Source organism: Peromyscus eremicus, chromosome 11 (genome assembly GCF_949786415.1).
Source record: "Peromyscus eremicus chromosome 11, PerEre_H2_v1, whole genome shotgun sequence".
Lineage (NCBI taxonomy): Eukaryota > Metazoa > Chordata > Mammalia > Rodentia > Cricetidae > Peromyscus > Peromyscus eremicus.
Window position 1 is genome coordinate 42,611,492 of NC_081427.1, and position 18,102 is coordinate 42,629,593.

An 18,102-nucleotide genomic window follows, 5' to 3' on the forward strand; every position below is an offset into this window, starting at 1 on the left:
ATATTTCTGAAGCTCAGTTTTCTCATTTTAGTAGGGATAAGGTACCCACCTCCTGTTGTTAAGAGGGTTAAATAGGTGAACAATGTCTGCTACATTTTGAACCATATAGATGTATCATAATCATTATTTTTAATTTTAAGGAGACTGGCATTTATGTTGGGATGCTGACATGATATGGTGTTATTAGATAAAATAGAGATGTGCTTGGATTTTTTTTTCTAGAGTAATAATTCTCATTTTCAGGGATAAGCCCTGCTCAGTCACTTTGGTGTCCCCCTCACTGAGATTACAAAGTTTCAGAGCTCACACGCACTGCCAGTTCCTCATATCTTTGCTTTTCATGTTACTTTGAGAGATGTCGCCTTTGGTGTCTTTGATTGCTTGTGAATGCTGAGCGGTGACAAGTACCAACACAGCTGGAGAGAGCTGTAAGATTTGCTGTTCTGTTTTCCAGCTGGGAATTATTGCCATGGATACCAGTATCAGAGGGGGATTGGGGAGCGCTCTGTACTTGCCTCCTGAGTCTCTGACATCTGTTTCTGGCAAGGGTAATAATGAGTGTGCTGCTAGCTTCCTATCAAATGGGACACTGATCCATGCCTGCTTCCCCATAGATGGCCTCTGCCCAAGATGCCCGGTTCGGCCAGAAAGATTCCTCTTCTGACCAGAACTTTGACTACATGTTCAAGTTGCTGATCATTGGCAACAGCAGCGTGGGGAAAACATCTTTCCTGTTCCGCTATGCGGATGACTCCTTTACATCTGCATTCGTCAGCACGGTTGGCATCGATTTCAAAGTCAAAACTGTATTCAAAAATGAAAAGAGAATCAAGCTTCAGATTTGGGTAAGTGACTTTGAACTGACACCATCCTTCATCCTGGAGGTGTTGGATGGACAAGTATGCAAGTGAAAAACACAGTGCTTTGTTCCCTCCCCATGGGGTCCTCGAAGGCTGGTTTCTAGCCTTTTTGCTGTAGAACATTGTGTTTTAGAGTGTGCAGTGATACTTTTGATGATATGGAGAATGACTTGTACCTCGCAGTCATGTGATGCTATTCAGTAACCCTTAGAAGAGGAAAAAAATCCAAGCTCTTGATGTTGGCAGTGGGGGATGCTCAATGGGAGTCTGGTTCTGCCTTGATCTGCATGAACTTGAGCAAGTCTGTGATTCCTTCTGTGGTTGTTTTTATAATATATACTTAAACAGGCAATACACATATAACTGGCTTTTCAGGGCACGGGGGTCAGCCTGTTTTGTGCACTGTAAAAGAGAAATAATAGAAGGTAGGGGAAAGTGGGGCTACTTCCTTTATGACGTCCAGGGCCTAACTTTGAGCACAATCTTTTTTTACTTTACAACCTTGGTGTGTCAGCTCTAAATACTATGTTTGTATACCCAAACGAAAGAAAGCACAAGAAACAAAGTGTTTAATAGGAAGTTCCCCACAAAATTATGAAATCAGTTGGCTAGCTTTCTGCCCTCTCAATGCATGAAGATCAGAGGTTTCCTAACTACATTGTTGGTATAGATTTAGAAAACTAGGAGTAAGAAACAAAAAATATGTATGTGAATAGACCCCAGATGATGTAAGTGGTGAAGTAACTAAGACTCCAGGTTATGTCAGAGAGATTCATGTAGTAAATGTCTTACAAACATCGCAGTGTACTCATAGGTGGATACATGCCCCCCCCCAAATAAAACAGTCACATGGAAGATTTTAACCTTAGTCATGAAGCTAGTCAATTTGGATCCCTTTCTACCACTCAAATTGATCAAAGCAATAGACAAGGATTTCCTAGGAGATGTTTTTTGCCTCATGTGGAGACAGTACCATTTGGTACTGGCACAGGGCTGATCTACAGGGCTGATACTTCTTCAGTTAAATATGGAAAGCTAAAGAGAGACAAATCCCAGACTATGGCATTTAGACTGTTTTAAAAAATAGAACAACTCATATTAAAATGTTTACATAAACTGCATGACCTTTAACCATCTTAAAAGTCTTAGAGATAAAATTTAAAGGTGTGAGTATATATATACATATATGGGCGGCTGTCTAACAACGGATTATGACTGTTTCACTTATGCTAACTGTGGAATCGTCTAGGTCTGACTAGAACTCACACAGAAGCTCAACAGTTCAGCTCCAAGTTTAGCATCTCCAATACTCAACCATTTTCTGAAGTCACTTTCTTGTGCAGTGTGTGTGTGTGTGTGTGTGTGTGTGTAGGGAGGGTACTTGCCTGGGAACTTGTCACTGTTGATGTGTTACTAGTCACACCCCCTCAGTGCATGCAGACAGAAAGATGGGGTTCATTGCTTCTCATTCAGGGCCTCTTTTATTCTCTTCCTATTTAGCTTCAGGCAATTACAGTCATATTCACAGTCATAAGTGTCATATTCAAGTTTAAGAATGCTCCCTTTACTTTCAGGGGCTTTGATAAGTTGAAAAACAAATTAATCTGGTAACCACATATCTCTTAACTTCATATTAGTAAACTTCCTGCTCATCAGGCAAAGAGCTCCAACGCTCTTTCTCTTCTTTGTCTCTTAGAGATATTTAAAAAAGATCCTTGTAGCCTTATCTTATACTTATGAAGATAGTTTCCTTAACATGGTGCTGCTTCCAGGCCAGAGAAAACTCATTCTCCATTCTTGGGCACTAAGGGTTGGCTCCTTCTGTCTTCTCTCACTTCTAGGTGATGCTGCACCACATGGAGCCGGACAGAGCCCAGCTCTGATTCTGCGGCTCCTCCTGTTCTCTGGCCTCCTCAAGAGTCCCACTTTTTTTTTAAGCTCTGTGTAGCCTCTGATAGTATTTGTCTGATTCATCCAAGATTTGTCAAAATGCAATACTTTTTGTGAAGCTGCCATGTGTCTTCACTGGCAGCCCAACCTCATACCTCATTTCAGAACTCCATTGCCTAGTTCTAGGGACACCCCCCCCCCAAAAAAAAAAGTCACATGGAAGCTTTTAACCATTCCTTCCCCTTAGTCATGACACTAGTTTAATCATTTTTGTTTTCTCAATTAAAACATAATCTTGTTGGCTATGAGGAACATGCCTGTAATCTTAGCACTTGCGAGGATAAGACAGTAAGACTGTGAATTCGAGGTCAACTTGAACTACATAGAAATACCATATGTCCCTTAAATAAAATCACAAAAGCCATAACTCCCAAATCTCTCCAAGCCAATCAAATGACAAAAGCACCACCCCATTTCTTTGTGTTTGGCTCTACGGGGGGCTCTTAATACACCTACGGTTTTAGGGTTGTGAAAATGAGTTTTACACTGCTGTGGAGCATTTGGTATACTGCATAGGTAACATTTGGAAAAAGTACTGTAGAAAGGTTTTGTGTTTACTGAATGTTCACTACAGTTAGAGAATTTAAGACATGGAGCAATTAGACACTTCGGTAAGCAAACACTGTGTGGGGTAAATATGATAAATGACTAACAGTTGTTGGATAAGCATTGTCCATGTCTTGTCTCTTTATTCTCCCGATGATCCTACTTTGTGTTTATTATCTTCCATGAGTCTGAAAATGACACATGCCAAATAGCCACCTCAAGGTCATACATGGCGAGTGGCTAAGGGGATTTTCAGGATTGGTCTGCCAGATTCTATGGTTGCACTTGCTGACCCTCACTGCTGTGGTAGACTTTTGTGACCATGACAGGGATAATCTTGGACCATGTATCCTGGTATACTGAAGATACTTTTTGGAAGAGTTTGATTATACTGTTGGATTGAGGTTTGGGAAAGAAGGTATAATAGGGAGAAACATGGTCTACATTTAAATGTAGATATTCCTGTGATAACTTCAGGGTCTTCTGTTTAATGCTCTAAGGGCAGTGGAAAATGTTTCATTATGTGTAGCTGTTACTGCTTAGCAACACTGAAAATTTACTCAGGTCTATATTTAACACTGATGGTTTGACATATCTTGGTGGTTTAAAAACCAATTTACTGCTCTTCACAGCCTATTTGTATGCCCTTATGCTAATGTATAATTAATTTGCTAAGACATCAAAAAATCCATATCATCTCACCCTATTACATATTTCAAGTAAAAGAAATGAAGCAGTTTCACAGTCTGAAAGCCACTGAGGCTTAATCCACTGCCCTACACCCTTTACCAAGACAGGCTAAAGACACTGAGATGCTGTGAGGTATTGGAAAGTACCGTGGGTGCTCAGATACTGGGGTGGCCATCCAGAGCTGTAGACAGTACACATTGGACAAGAACATCAGCCAAGGTCAACAGAGGCTTCTCTCATGCCAGACCTTTATGAGTATTTAATTTCCAATAAAGGTACCTAGTTATGAAACAAGATCTAGAGAAGTTAAGCAATTATAGTTCACGCCAGAGCAGAACCGTATGACTACATCTTTTGGCACTTGGGTTGGTCTAATTTTTACTATACTGAATTCACATTCAAGATAAGTGCTGAACTCTGACAACACTGATCAACTTCATATCTGATTATCAGTGAAATATATTAGACACAGACAAATCGAATAAGGCTGGATTTCAGGTAGTATTTCTACTACATTAAGAGAGAGGAGCCTCCACTGGAAAAGGCAGAGGAGAGACTCGTACTCTTTCACCTTGGTGGTTTGCTTTCTCTTTTTGTACTATGTGGGGTTTTTTCTCACTCCACAACTGCTTGTTGGATTTTCAATGGCTAACCATTTGAATAAAGCTATTTAACTGCTATGAGAAACATGGGCGACATTTCTGGACATTATATATCTCTATGGAACTTCCTTACCACTTTGAATATACTTGTCTAAAGACATGTCACCCTTCAGTTACATTTACTTACAAATTTTGAATTCTATTAGCATATTTATAAATCTTAATCACACTAATCTTTCTTATTGAAGTTTCATTTCCTTATTCTTTTTATGAGTCTCAAGTTAAAAAATAATTAAACATTTCAGAGATTACAAATGTTTGAGTTGGCTCTCTCTCTTTTTAACATATGTTTAATGCTATTGGGAATAAACTAGGGATAGATTTATAGTATTTTGGTTTGAGTATGATGAAAGCTATCTGGGATGAACATCTTCCCAAGGGAAAGATGAAAAACAGTGCAGTGCCCATAACCTAGAAGAACATAACCTATGTTTATTTTCAAAGTCTAACATAAGAAAGTAGAAATTTAGAACAATGTGTGTAAACTGAAGAGTTCTGGCAGGTATTGAAATTTGACTGTTGAAGACCCCACACACCATAGTGGAGTCTTGTGAACAAATCACAGTCCTGTTTAGTTCTCTCTAACTGCTCAATTCCAAAATTCACAATTGACTCTAATGGAAGGCTAACTGTCCAGCTTATGGTTCTCATATATGAAGGGGAAGGTTGGGAGAGGGGGTTACTATTGCCTTCTGCTGTTCTGAAAGCAACAACAAAAAAAGATTCTGGTTCATAAGTTACTTTATACACTAGTAACTGTACTCAAATCTATGGAGCAGATGGTGCAGACCTATCAAGAAAATGATGGTGGTCCTCCTTTTCACTGGAGGTCAGGGAAAAGAACATTTTGAAACATGCTTTACTGTTTAAGTGTGACAAGGTCAACAGAGAAAAAGATGACTGTGCCGGTGAAGAGAGAGTCTGTTGTACTCAGTGATCACAAGACAATGGCACTCGGTAGCTGGATGGGAGGGAGACGCAGTGGCATCCAGAAAATTAGGAACCACAATTATGGTCATGAGGAGGAAGTCATGATGGGGAGCTGTGGGAAAGAGCCTCCCTCAAGATCTCTGCAGAAAAGAATGGGAAAGGGAGTTTAATAACTTTTTGATTGTATAGTTTGGATCTTTTTGGCAGTCTCTGAGGTATTGGGTCTAGCTCTAATGGTCTGGCTGTCAGGGTACATGAATAGAGGCCAAGAGTATGAGAGACACATGAAGGCAGTGGGTGCAAGGTGAGCTCTGGACTGGTTGGTTTGCAGTTTTAAAGCATCCTTCAGTAAGTTATTGGCTTTAGTGTTCATTGATCTAGAGAAAAGCAGTCCCTCTGTGCTGTGGAATAATCCTCTTGTACACTGTAAAGATTTGTCACTCAAATTGGTTTAATAAAATGCTGATTAGCCAGTAGCTAGGCAGGAAATATAGGCCAGGCAACCAAGCTAAGAATGCTGGGAAGAGGAAGGGCAGAGTCAGGAGTCACCAGCCAGATGCAGAGGAAGCAAGATGAGAATGCTGTACTGAGAAAAGGTACCAAGACAAGTGGCTAAACACAGATAAGAATTATGGGTTAATTTAAGTGTAAGAGCTAGTTAGTTAAAAGCCTGAGCTACCAGCCAAGCATTGTAAGTTATATTAAGCCTCTGAGTCAATTATTTGGGAAGCAGCTGCTGGATTTTCGGGAGTTGCTGGTGGGACAGAAACTTCTGCCTCCACTTCTGAGATGAGTGAGGCCTCAGAATGAAAGGGAAATTAATAAAATGGGAGGGTAACACAGAGGAAGATTTCCAGTCTGACAGAGGCTGGCATTCTAAATACTCTCATGCAGGCTCCATGTATTTATGGGTTTCAGTATTTGTGGACCTGGAAAACTGGGTCAGGGAAAGATATTGCACATTGTTGACCAAACCATTATTAATATTCAATTGTATTAAGAGTATCATTTATACTATTATTTTTTAACCCAGTACTGAGCTATAAATTAACACACACACACACACACACACACACACACACACACACACACACACGGTAGAATTACTTAATAACACAGGCTTTTGTTTTTTATTTTTGTCTTAGATTGGAACTCCCTAGGTAGCCTCAGTGGGCCTTAAACTCCTAATAATAATGTCTCCCAAGTACTGTGATTACAGGTGCTTGTTACAATGGTCACTCCAGGTTTTCATTTTTTGATACAACCCAGTGAAAGAAGGTGGCAAAATAGTCCTGCTTCATAGATAAGGGTAAACAAAACCAGAAAGATAATAATATCATTTGCCCAAGGATGACAAGATATGCCAGCACCCATCTTTTAAATACATTCAAAGCCCATGTATTTGACCACACAGTATAAATGAGGTTTGGGGGCAGGGCAAGATCTGTTGACGCCTTAGAACACCAAATGTTAGATTTTTGCATATCTTAATCCCCAGTGACTACTATTTCTGTACTATATAATTGCTCATTATCTTTCTTCCCTGTTCTAAGAAATTTCTAGTTCTATGGGGTGAGGAGATTTGGTTGGAATTTCCTACCTGCCAGCAGGAACACGTGGTGCATTATCTGTTTTGTGTTTAAAACAGATATGTACAGCAGAAGGGAGTGGAACACATTCAACTGGCTCCTTTCCTTCGCATTTCTGGAATGTCTGCTGCCACTGCTGGGGAGCACACATGCAGTCAGGGGTGTGTGTAGGGAAGAATCACTGCGCAACAAGGGGAGTGAATGCCTGGGCAACAATACCCAGGCCTCTGGATTTGCATTCAGTACTTTTTTAGCCCAGTCTTTCTGCTCATTGACTTGAGGCTGGTCTTTGAGTGTTCTAGTCTATTTTAAGGAGCCAACATGCTCTGCCCAGACAAGCTCCTTAGGAGAATCACCAGAGCCAGTGACAGCTGCCAGGGCTGTCCTTGCTGTTGCCATGTGTATGCTCTTTTCTCCATCACATCTCCTTTAACTTAGCACTTGCTTTTCCTGAGAGATTGAGAAAGGCCAGCTTTCATTTTTCTCCCAAGAGGAAGCTGCTGTGGTGTGTGAAATGTCAAGATGCATGAAACCATTCACTCTGCTGGTGGCTGAAAGCAACATCCCTGTATCCTACTGTGTTTAAACCAATTTCTAGCACTGACAAGATACAGAAGGTGGCAAAGACTTTGTCCTGCCTTCTTCAGGCTCGCCTGCTATAAGAGAAGACTGGGAACATCTGAGGTAGAGAGGATTACCTGGTGGGATCAGTAACTGTTTCCGGCAAATGGAGGTCAAGTGGCCCAATGGCAGGGGCAGAGATTTCGGAATATAGCGAGCCAGGTTTTAAATTCTGCTTAATTCTCAGCTGCTGGGCAACTTCAAGTCCTGAGTTCTCTTTGTCTCCATTTCATTTCATTGTGGAATGGTGTGAAATAACACATAGCCCTTAGGTGCCAAATATCTGATACCATAAATTTTTGAAACATGATATATATATATATATATATATATATATATATATATATATATATATATATATATATATAAACTCAATAGATGTTGGTTTGCTTCTTTTCTAAAAATGGTATACCTCCATTAAATCTTTTGTACTTAATTTAGTAATTCCATGGTAGCAAATGCTTTTTGAGTGCCTACTGTGTGCCACAGCAGGTTCTGAGAATACAGTAGTGGAGGGTGCACAGGAGCTATGAGAGGGCCCAACCATCTGGCTGATGGTTGAGGAGAGCAGGTAATATGCCTGACCTAGTCTTGGAGATACTGAGAACCTTCACTGTGGTTATCCACACCTGAGATGAGAACTGAGAAATGAAACAAAAAGGAATCACCTGCTTGTTCATTAATTCAGTAGCATTTATTCTGTGTTTAAATGCATTTAAAATATGCACTTGTGAAGGAACTTGGAATTGAAGCTGAATACACAAAAATATCAATTATGGTAAATGCTAATGGGGAATTGGAGCACTGTGATAATTGAAAAACACAGTGGGGAGTAGAGCTTTTAGGCAATTTCATATGAGATGGAGAGTTTATGTAAAAAGATTCCTAAGCTGAGGCCTGTAGGTATTTAGAGCAGGGATGAGCTTTTTGCATGAAAGGAGAGACATACTTTTGTTTTATTTTTCTGCCATAGCTGCACATAGCACATTCATGTCTGCTTTCTGTTTATCAAATTCTAGCATCCTTTTATTTTGCCCTCCTTCTGAGGGTGGATTCAGACTATGAAAATTTGAGGCTTTGGCAATTTGCTGGCCTTAACTGAGAAAGAAATACACATCTACATTTTGAATAAGTTCAGAAAGCAGATGGCCACGTGAACACATTGCTGGGACCACTTGGAAGGGATCTTGTACCAGGATTTTTTTTGGGGGGTCCACCAACCAGTTCCCAAATCATGACACAGAGACTTAGTATTAGTTTTGAACAGTTGGCCTTAGCTTAGCTCTTTTCTTGTTAGCTCTTATAACTTAACTTGTTTGTCTTCATCTATATTTTGCCTTGAGACTTTTTACCTTTTATTTCTGTATCTCCTACTTTTGTTGCTTTTTCTGTGTTTGACTGACTGGCAGTTGCCTGGCTGACTGACCCTGGCATCTCTCCCTCTTTCTCTCTCGTTCTCTCCTCCTTCTTCTCTCATTCCTGGAGTTCTCCTCCTATTTATTCTCTCTGCCTATCAGCCCCGCCTATCCTTTCTCTGCCTAGCTATTAGCCATTCAGTTCTTTATTGGACCAATCAGGTACTTTAGGCAGGCAAGGTGAAACAGCAACACATCTTTTGATAATTAAACAAATGCAGCAGAAACAAATGTAACACACCGTTACACAGTTAAAGTAATATTCCACAATGTAAATGTAACACATCTTTACATAGTTAAATATTCCACAACAGGATCAAAAGCCTAATCTTCAGTTATTTTCATGGAAGCTCACCTCTGCTTCTGTAGAAACCTTTTCTGCCTGGCTATGGGGACTGAAGACCATATGTAAGTGGCAAGAAGCAGTTAAGACTGTGCAAGATGCATATAGAGAGGGACATGTAGGCAAAAGGGTCAAAACAAGAGCATTGAGGCAGGAGTCTAGACTCCAGGTCTCTATGTAGCTTAACCTCTCTAGGCATTAGTTATCCAATATGTAAAATGAAGGGAATGATTTAATGGAAAATAAGAAAGAAAACATGAATAAAAATAATAACTGGCATTCAATGGTCTCTTAGATGCTAGCTGGAGTTGTATGTGGTAAGTGACCCAATCCTCACAAAAGTCTGTTGTGGGGGCCCACAGAGACTCCATAGTGTAGTCTATTCCATTTTGACTCAATCAGAGAGTCTTAGCTTGTTTTACCCTTCAAAGATGAATAACAGGATGTTTTGCCAAAGGCGTGGTTACCAGATGTCTTGAGAATTAAGGAGGTGTTTACACTTGTTTGTACTTTGAACTGTGATGTCATTGAGGGGGGAGGTCTTTTGCCTCCCTTGCTTTGGGTATAAAAAGGCCCTGAGAAATAAACTAAGGGCAACTGTGGTATTGACCCAGGACCCTCTTGGTGCTATTTTGTGTCTCTGTCTTCTTTCTTTACGTCTACATCTCTATTTTTAATATCTATTGTTTTTTAATCCTTACTCCTCCATTCAACACTGTTTGATGGTTGGGTGGGACCTGGCAGTCTGTGAGGTAAGAACCCTGAAGCACAGAAAGTAAGTCCCTCACTCAACTTCACTGTTAGCATTTGGATATGATGTTTCCCTCAAACATCTGTCAAAGGTTCGATTCCCTGCTAATGTTTCTGTTGAAAGAGGATTGGTACCAACCACACCAATAGATTACTCCATTGATGGGTTCCTAGCTGGATGGGCTATTATGTGATGGTGCCTAGTCACTAGGAGTGTGCCTTTGAAGGAAGTGTGTGTCCTGTCCACTGACTAACCCTTCCTTCCTTGCTGTTTCTACTTCCTGCCTACCACGAGGTGGGCATCTTTGCTTTGCCGCATCCTAACTCTCCACCTGCCCCAAATCAACTGAGCCAATTAATGTGGAATGAAACCTTTAAGCCTTGAGCTAAAACAAGCCTCTCCCTTGTGTGGTTTTTCTTACAGTCATAAGAAGTGACAAATGGTTTACGGTCTAAGCTTTGGAGCATCTTCCCTCAACCTATTCTTCTACACCCTTTCTCTATAACCATTATTCTCAAGTCAGCTCTGGTCCACACTATGCAGCTCTTATTCTTAATGGTTATAATAAGCACCTTGAAATGTTGCTGTGGACACTGATCCTTTGAAAGGAAACTAACTCTCAGAGAGGGCGAGTGATTTCTTCCAGGTCATATGATTCTTTCTGTTATATTTAGAGTAACATCAAACATCATTATTCAGATTAACATAAAAAAGTCAGGAAGCATCAACAACCAGTGATAGGAAGAAATGTCATGGAAGACAAATGCTGGAGAGACACATGGAGACCAGTCTGCCACTGCATCAGAAAAAGGAAACTGTAGGTAGACCCAAGGTCACAGAAAGCACCTTCAGGCCAACAGGAAGTGGAGGACTTCCCAGAGCCAGTCATTCACTGATGTTTCTGAGGGTCAAGTGACTGATCTTCCTCAGTCTTCCTTTTCTTTCCCTTTCTTTTTCCTACCTATGATTACACAAAAAGATTTCTATTCCAAGATTTAGTTTTTCCAAGTTTGACAATTTAAAACTTCATTTATCTAAGACCAGTTATTCAGAATTGCCTCTGCTATATGGAAAGTGTCTGACAATCGTTAGATTTGAGAGCAGCTGAGTGAGTAGTCTTGGGATAGAAGTAGTATGGGACCTTCGCTAGAATATCATAAAAGATACCAATCTGGGGTACAATGTAAGTTCTCAATTAGAATGTTATTATTCCTTACATCCTTTATCTTATCAGCATTAAACTCACCCATCCAACTTCTTATTTTTTGAGTCAGGCATTTCCAGTTCTAAAGCATACAGACATTTGCATGAAGAACCTTGATTTTGATGTTCTGATGTATAATAAGGCATAAAAGATGCTGTTGAAGTAAAACACCTCCTGAACAGTGTTACAGTGTCCCTCCACCCTCTCACCCACCCCAGCTACCCCTTACTCATACCCTACTCCATCATGAGCCACTGGTAAATTCTCATCTACCCAAGTTCAGTCAGCCGCACTATTGAGGTATGTCCTGGTGTTTTTTTGAGACATCTGTGCATTTAAATAGGGCCATTAGCTACACAGAGAAGTCAAATCCATACAGCTTGTTTATTAAATGCTCATAAAATTAATGTCCTACCTCAGAGCAAAACAATCATTGAGTTCATAGAAAAATGTTATTGAAATGCTGATATGTACTTTCTTCTCACTACTGCCTGGTGACTGAGGCAGGCTTTTGTCTAATACATGAGCTTAGCTGTGCCTACGTCACCAAATCACCTGTTGGTATTTTTCTACCCAGCTCATTTAAAATTATATAGGACTTGCTATCATAAAATACAGCTTAAATTGTGGTACCAGTTAAATATTTAATTACCCAATATATTTCTGAAGTATTATTTAAGGGAAAGGCAACGTATTTCCCCAAATAGGTAGTAGTTAATTTTATAGGAGCAATATTTTTTCCCTTCTGCTTCTGCCTGCATAAAACTAATTCTACTGACCCTGAACATTCTCACTGCAGCGGCTCCATCAAAGATTGAGCAGGATAAAAGAGAAAGCAAAGGTGAATGAGTGTAAGTCTATCCAAATAAGGGTATAAAAATTGGAATCCAGATTAGTCATAGTTTGTTTATACCAAACTTGACATACACTTAGCTGTGCTGGGAAGAGGGAATGCCAGTTGAGAAATTGCCCCCATTGGATGGGTGGGTGCTGTGGGATGGTCTGTATGTCAAGTGTGTTGCTGATTGGTCAGTAAATAAATCACTGATTGGCCATTGGCTAGGCAGGAAGTATAGGCGGGACAAGGAAAAGAATTCTGGGAAGTGGAAGGCTGAGAGGGGGACACTGCCAGCCGCCATCAGGACAAGGAAGATGTAAGGTACCAGTAAGCCATGAGCCATGTGGCAAAGTAAAGATTAATAGAAATGGGCTAAATATAAGAGTAAGAGCTAGACAATGACAGGCCTGAGCTAATGGCCAAGCAGTTTAAATAATGTAAGAGTCTGTGTGTTTATTTTATAAGTGGGCTCTGAGACTGGCGGGACTTGGTGGTGGGAGCTGGAGAGAAATTCTCCAGCAACAAATGGCGTCCAACGTGGTGGCAAGAGTTTCCACCTAAAAACTTAGAAAAAAGATTCTAAAACGGACCTAAAAACAGCTTCCTAATTGTCTCTCTCAAATAAGCGGCAGCTGCCGGTTTGAGCTACTGGCGGGTTCCTAGTGTGCACTCTCGACCTGCAGTATGGTGGGAATGAGGCCTCTGCAAGTAGCACATTAAACTGTGTGGTGGATTTAGCCTTTGCTAGTACAAAACAAAAAAAGAGGTTTCTGGGCTACACGCTACTTTGGTAAAAGTGTAGACCCACTATTTATGAGAGTTACGGCTCCCAGAGCTGGCGGAAAGCGGACCGCCGCCATGTTGGGAAGCTGAAGTGGGCGGAGCCAGCAGCCACTGCCCCATTTCAGGCTTAGAAGGCTGCAGTTTAAAGCAATAGGCTCACGCTAATATAAAAAAATAAGCCACGTAAAGATGGCTACCACACAAAGAATCTGGATTATGTTCTCTTTGATATTCGTAACTGCAGAAAAACATTTGATTGTAAAAGCTGTTGAGTTATGCCAAAATGTATATTTTAAAGGTACCTTGACTTCAAAATTTGGATATAAGGATATGTTGCTTTGGAAAAGAGTCTCTGCTCTTGTTTCCACAGAAAGCCAGAGACTATGGATTTGTTCCAGATTAAGATACATCAGGTTTGACCAGCCAAGATCCCCTGAAAGGTCTCCAATGACACCATGGCCCAGATGATTCAACATCCAGAATGGTTTCAAGTCAACTGGCTCAGATATACAGCCTCACGGACTACTCCATGATCCTAAAATTTTCTTTCTGTCTCCAGAAGATACAGCGCCCCCCTCCAGCAGGAAGTAGTAAGAGAAGCTACGCCCAAATTCCCAAATATACCAAGCTGGCTTTAGAGATGGAATTGGCTCACTCCCCCTCTAAACCCAGACATATTGCTCAAAAAAAAAAAAATGGTTAAGAGATTCTTATGTCCCAAATCAGAAGAGCCCTCTGGTGTGGGACAGACAAAAACCAATATTTTTATTTAAAGTAGGTTGATTATAAATACAATCTCTTTCTAAAGAAAAAAAGGGGATAGTTTAGATATGATAGGATGAAAGGGTAGATTATTGAACCTACTTTTAAAGAGTAACAACTTGTTTAAAATGTTTTACATCGCTATAGATTTTAGTTTATTGATACAAATTTAAACTTAATTTTGTTATACTGTATATATATTTCTATTCTTGTTTGAGGTATTATGTTTATGTAACTCATTTAAAATTATAATGGATAATTAAAAAATAGATTAATAATTAGTCATCTATGATAATCATATTTGTAGCCATGTTAGTTAAGTCTTTTAGGTATACATAGATATATTTCAGATAGATAGGTAGTCTTCAAACACTTCAAAGACCTACAGAATATGGCATTTAAAATGTTTCAAAAGTTTAGACTTTCTGGACAGTGAGACATGTCTGCTCCTGACAGCACCGATTTACTTCAGAGAGGAGGATGGGCATCGAAGACACTCCATACGGAGTTTATCTTCACCTTGACAAAAATAGCCATTTGGGCAAGAAACTGTTCTTGCCTGGACTGTCTGATCAACTGGACATGCAGGACCCATACAAAGGTGACCACTGAACTTTGCTTGACAAAATGGTCCTTCAGGTTCCTGCTTTGCAGAGAAAACTGCCAGACATTCTACAGGACACAGAGAAAAGTGAATAAGAGACTCTAGGCCTGTGGGCTGAAGACAGATGCCCCAACTTTACAAGAGAACTTTGAATGACTGTCCAGGCTGCCAGCTGTCTCTGTCTACCCTACAAGACTCCTAAAAGTTGCTTATATCCTTCTCCATTTCTCAGGTAGTAGTATATCCTTCTGAGGTCTTTAATGTGGTTAAAGACTAGATACTTACAATTTTCCTTAGTTATAATAAAAGATAAGTTAGATATAAAACCTTAAACTTACAAATATAAGATAGATAGGATCTCTTCTTTAATATTGTAACTGTAATTCTTGCTTGATAATTGTTTTGTTATATGTAATTTTACTATGTTAAAGTTAAAACCTTCCTTTTTAAGAAAAGAAAAGGGGAAGTGCTGTGGGATGGTCTGTATGTCAAGTGTGTTGCTGATTGGTCAGTAAATAAATCACTGATTGGCCATTGGCTAGGCAGGAAGTATAGGCGGGACAATGAAAAGAATTCTGGGAAGTGGAAGGCTGAGAGGGGGACACTGCCAGCCGCCATCAGGACAAGGAAGATGTAAGGTACCAGTAAGCCATGAGCCATGTGGCAAAGTAAAGATTAATAGAAATGGGCTAAATATAAGAGTAAGAGCTAGACAATGACAGGCCTGAGCTAATGGCCAAGCAGTTTAAATAATGTAAGAGTCTGTGTGTTTATTTTATAAGTGGGCTCTGAGACTGGCGGGACTTGGTGGTGGGAGCTGGAGAGAAATTCTCCAGCAACAGGTGGGCAAGTATGTCTGTGGAGCATGATTGATGGGGGAGGGTCTAGTCCACTGTGGACAGTTCCATTCCCGATCATATGGCTCTGGTTTGTTTAGAAAAAGCAGCTGAGTATACTAAGCAACTCTTTGGTCTCTGTTTGAATTTCTCCCTCCAGGTTCTTGCCTTGAGTTCCTGCCGTAACTGCTCTTGGCAATGACCCCTGTTAATCAGACAATGTGTATTTTTGGTTTTTGTTTGTTTGTTTGTTTTCTTTTGGTTTTTTCGAGACAGGATTTCTCTGTGTAGTTTTGGTACCTGTCCTGGAACTCGCTTTGTAGACCAGGCGGGCCTCGAACTCACAGAGATTCACCTGGCTCTGCCTCCTGAGTGCTGGGATTAAAGGTGTGCATCACCACCACCACCACCACCACCACCACCACCACCACCACCACCACCGCCCGGCAAGACAATGTGTTTTTATTTTCCATAATACTGACCTATTACATTAAAAAAAAAATTTAAATTCAGGCTAACATTATTCAGTTTTGTTAATTCTTTCCTATCTTACTCATAATCTGTAATCTTAAACATTTTTGCCATAGAAAATGTATTGATTATTTGTCAATTGCCTCCCAGCACTTATCATTTGCATTGTTTTGGTATTAATACCTCAGATGTCTGGGAACTGATGACATTCAGGAGTTCATGCTACTGAACTCCCTTGGCTGAACAGTTTGGAGAAGAGAGACTTGCTGTGGCCATGCATATGTCAAATCATCTAACACATCTTAAATCAGGTATTTTTGAGTGACTGCTGCGTGAGAGTAGTACCAGGTTCTAGAGGGAGGACACTATGGCTTTTCAATTTTTCTATTGGCTTTCAGTGATTTACAGAATTACAGCACCGAAACAGATGTGAATATAAACAGAGCACCCCAGTGAGAATAGCCATGACAGAGAAGTCAGCTACATCATTTATATTTTGATTGACAATAAAGGGAAACCAGTGGTGTGGGCCTACTATGTTGTGGGAAATGGATTCTTTGGGAGTGCCTTCATGGGAAGCTGTAGGCATGGGGAAGCTCTTGGGAGGCTGACTTGGGAGGTAAGCATCCTCAGATCCCTTGTGACTGGTTAAGGGTGCGATTGATTGTCTTTCTTTAATTGGTCCTAAGTTGGAAACAGGAGTAAAAATTAGGAAGATTACCAATTATTAAATGTGTCCCAGTCCATTTGGGTGATTGATGAAGATTCTATTCAGTTTCCTAGACTGTCACTTGACCGAGCAGTTTGGCTTCCATCAAATCTGACCTACAGCAGGCTTACTTCCTGGTTGGCTGATTATCATAGACAAAGAGGCTGGTTTCCTAGGCAAGGATGATGCAAGTTGTGGACCAAAGTCTATTTTTGCATTTGGTCTGGTGTTCATCCATTTGTATATTAAATCCTTCACAGTGTGCCAAACACAAGGGCAACTCAAGAGCAAAGAGAATAACAGCACAAAGAAATGTAATGAGTTCTGTGAATCTGATAGTTTGATTCTGGATGAACTATTTAGCTGCAATAGGCTTTTTGTTTTTTATTTTCTATAAAATATGGATAATATATTTGTTTTGTAGAACTGTTTTTGAGAAATAACAGAGTATGTGTCATGCACCTGTCTCAGTGTTCTCATGCTCTTTGGACCCATACATACCAATAAAAGCTACCAAGAACCCAGAAGAGCTTATGTCCATTGATGTTATTATATAAGGAATTAAACCTGAATAGTATTTAAATTGTCTATTAGATCATGAAAACACTGAGCACACACCCTTCATATCTACCCACAAACAACATGATAATTGTTAGTGTTAAGAACTGGAGAGTTAGCCGGGCGGTGGTGGCGCACGCCTTTAATCCCAGCACTCGGGAGGCAGAGCCAGGCGGATCTCTGTGAGTTAGAGGCCAGCCTGGGCTACCAAGTGAGTTCCAGGAAAGGCGCAAAGCTACACAGAGAAACCCTGTCTTGAAAAACCAAAAAAAAAAAAAAAAAAAAAAAAGAACTGGAGAGTTGGACCCTTACTCTTATCCCTGTCACTCAAATGCAGTTACCTGGAGTAACAACCTCCCCAATTCTGACTAGAAAAGCAGGTAGTCTGTATGAAAAATCCTTCTTTATTCCAACCATTGTCTCTGCTTGGCACCATTAGGATTCTTCCTCCATTGGGATTTCTAGGAAAGTTCTGAGCACAGCAAGCGAAAGCAGACTCCTGGATCCTGAAACTCTTTCGAAGTTGATCAGATGCTAATTGCCAGTTTACAGGAAGCCTTACATGATTGGGGGAGTAATGTTCCTGTTTTTCTAGTGATAGTCCAATTGCAAAACATTGGTTTGTTAATCAAGGAATGAATGAACTTTTGGCCACTATCCCTGGATCTTTTAAACTAAATCACCCATATAAAAAGCTGAGCCAGACCCTGATGGCATATTACTGACATTTTACCATAGATTAGAGGGAAAGTTGGATGGTAGTCATTATTTCATCCTGGGTAAGCTGTAGGGCTGAACTCTTTTCTTTTCCCTCAGTGATGGACATTGAAGCTAGGGCTTTATGCGCATCTCTTTTTCCCAGACTCCTTAGCCTTCCCTTTTAATTAAAGTAAGAGCACAGAAAGAATTTTTCCCCTGCTCCCACCCCTTTGGAATTTTTCAAAGCAAGTAACTGCCTGGTCAATGAAAAACTCATAAAA

At 40.3% G+C, this 18,102-nt stretch overlaps 1 protein-coding gene and 1 long non-coding RNA gene across 2 annotated transcripts in view; both read left to right on the forward strand.

Moving 5' to 3' along the window:
* Positions 1–614: 614 nt before the first annotated feature.
* Positions 615–18,102, forward strand: part of LOC131922040 (ras-related protein Rab-3C-like) — a 122,972-nt gene continuing 105,484 nt past the window's right edge. Inside the window, exon 1 of the mRNA XM_059276763.1 lies at positions 615–845. Coding sequence (XP_059132746.1) covers positions 615–845 — 231 coding nt within the window. The remainder of the gene's footprint in view (positions 846–18,102) is intronic.
* On the forward strand, positions 10,185–16,378 carry LOC131921886 (uncharacterized). Its single transcript, XR_009382133.1, has 3 exons — positions 10,185–10,358; positions 16,044–16,166; positions 16,254–16,378. It is a non-coding gene; the product is annotated as an uncharacterized LOC131921886 (long non-coding RNA).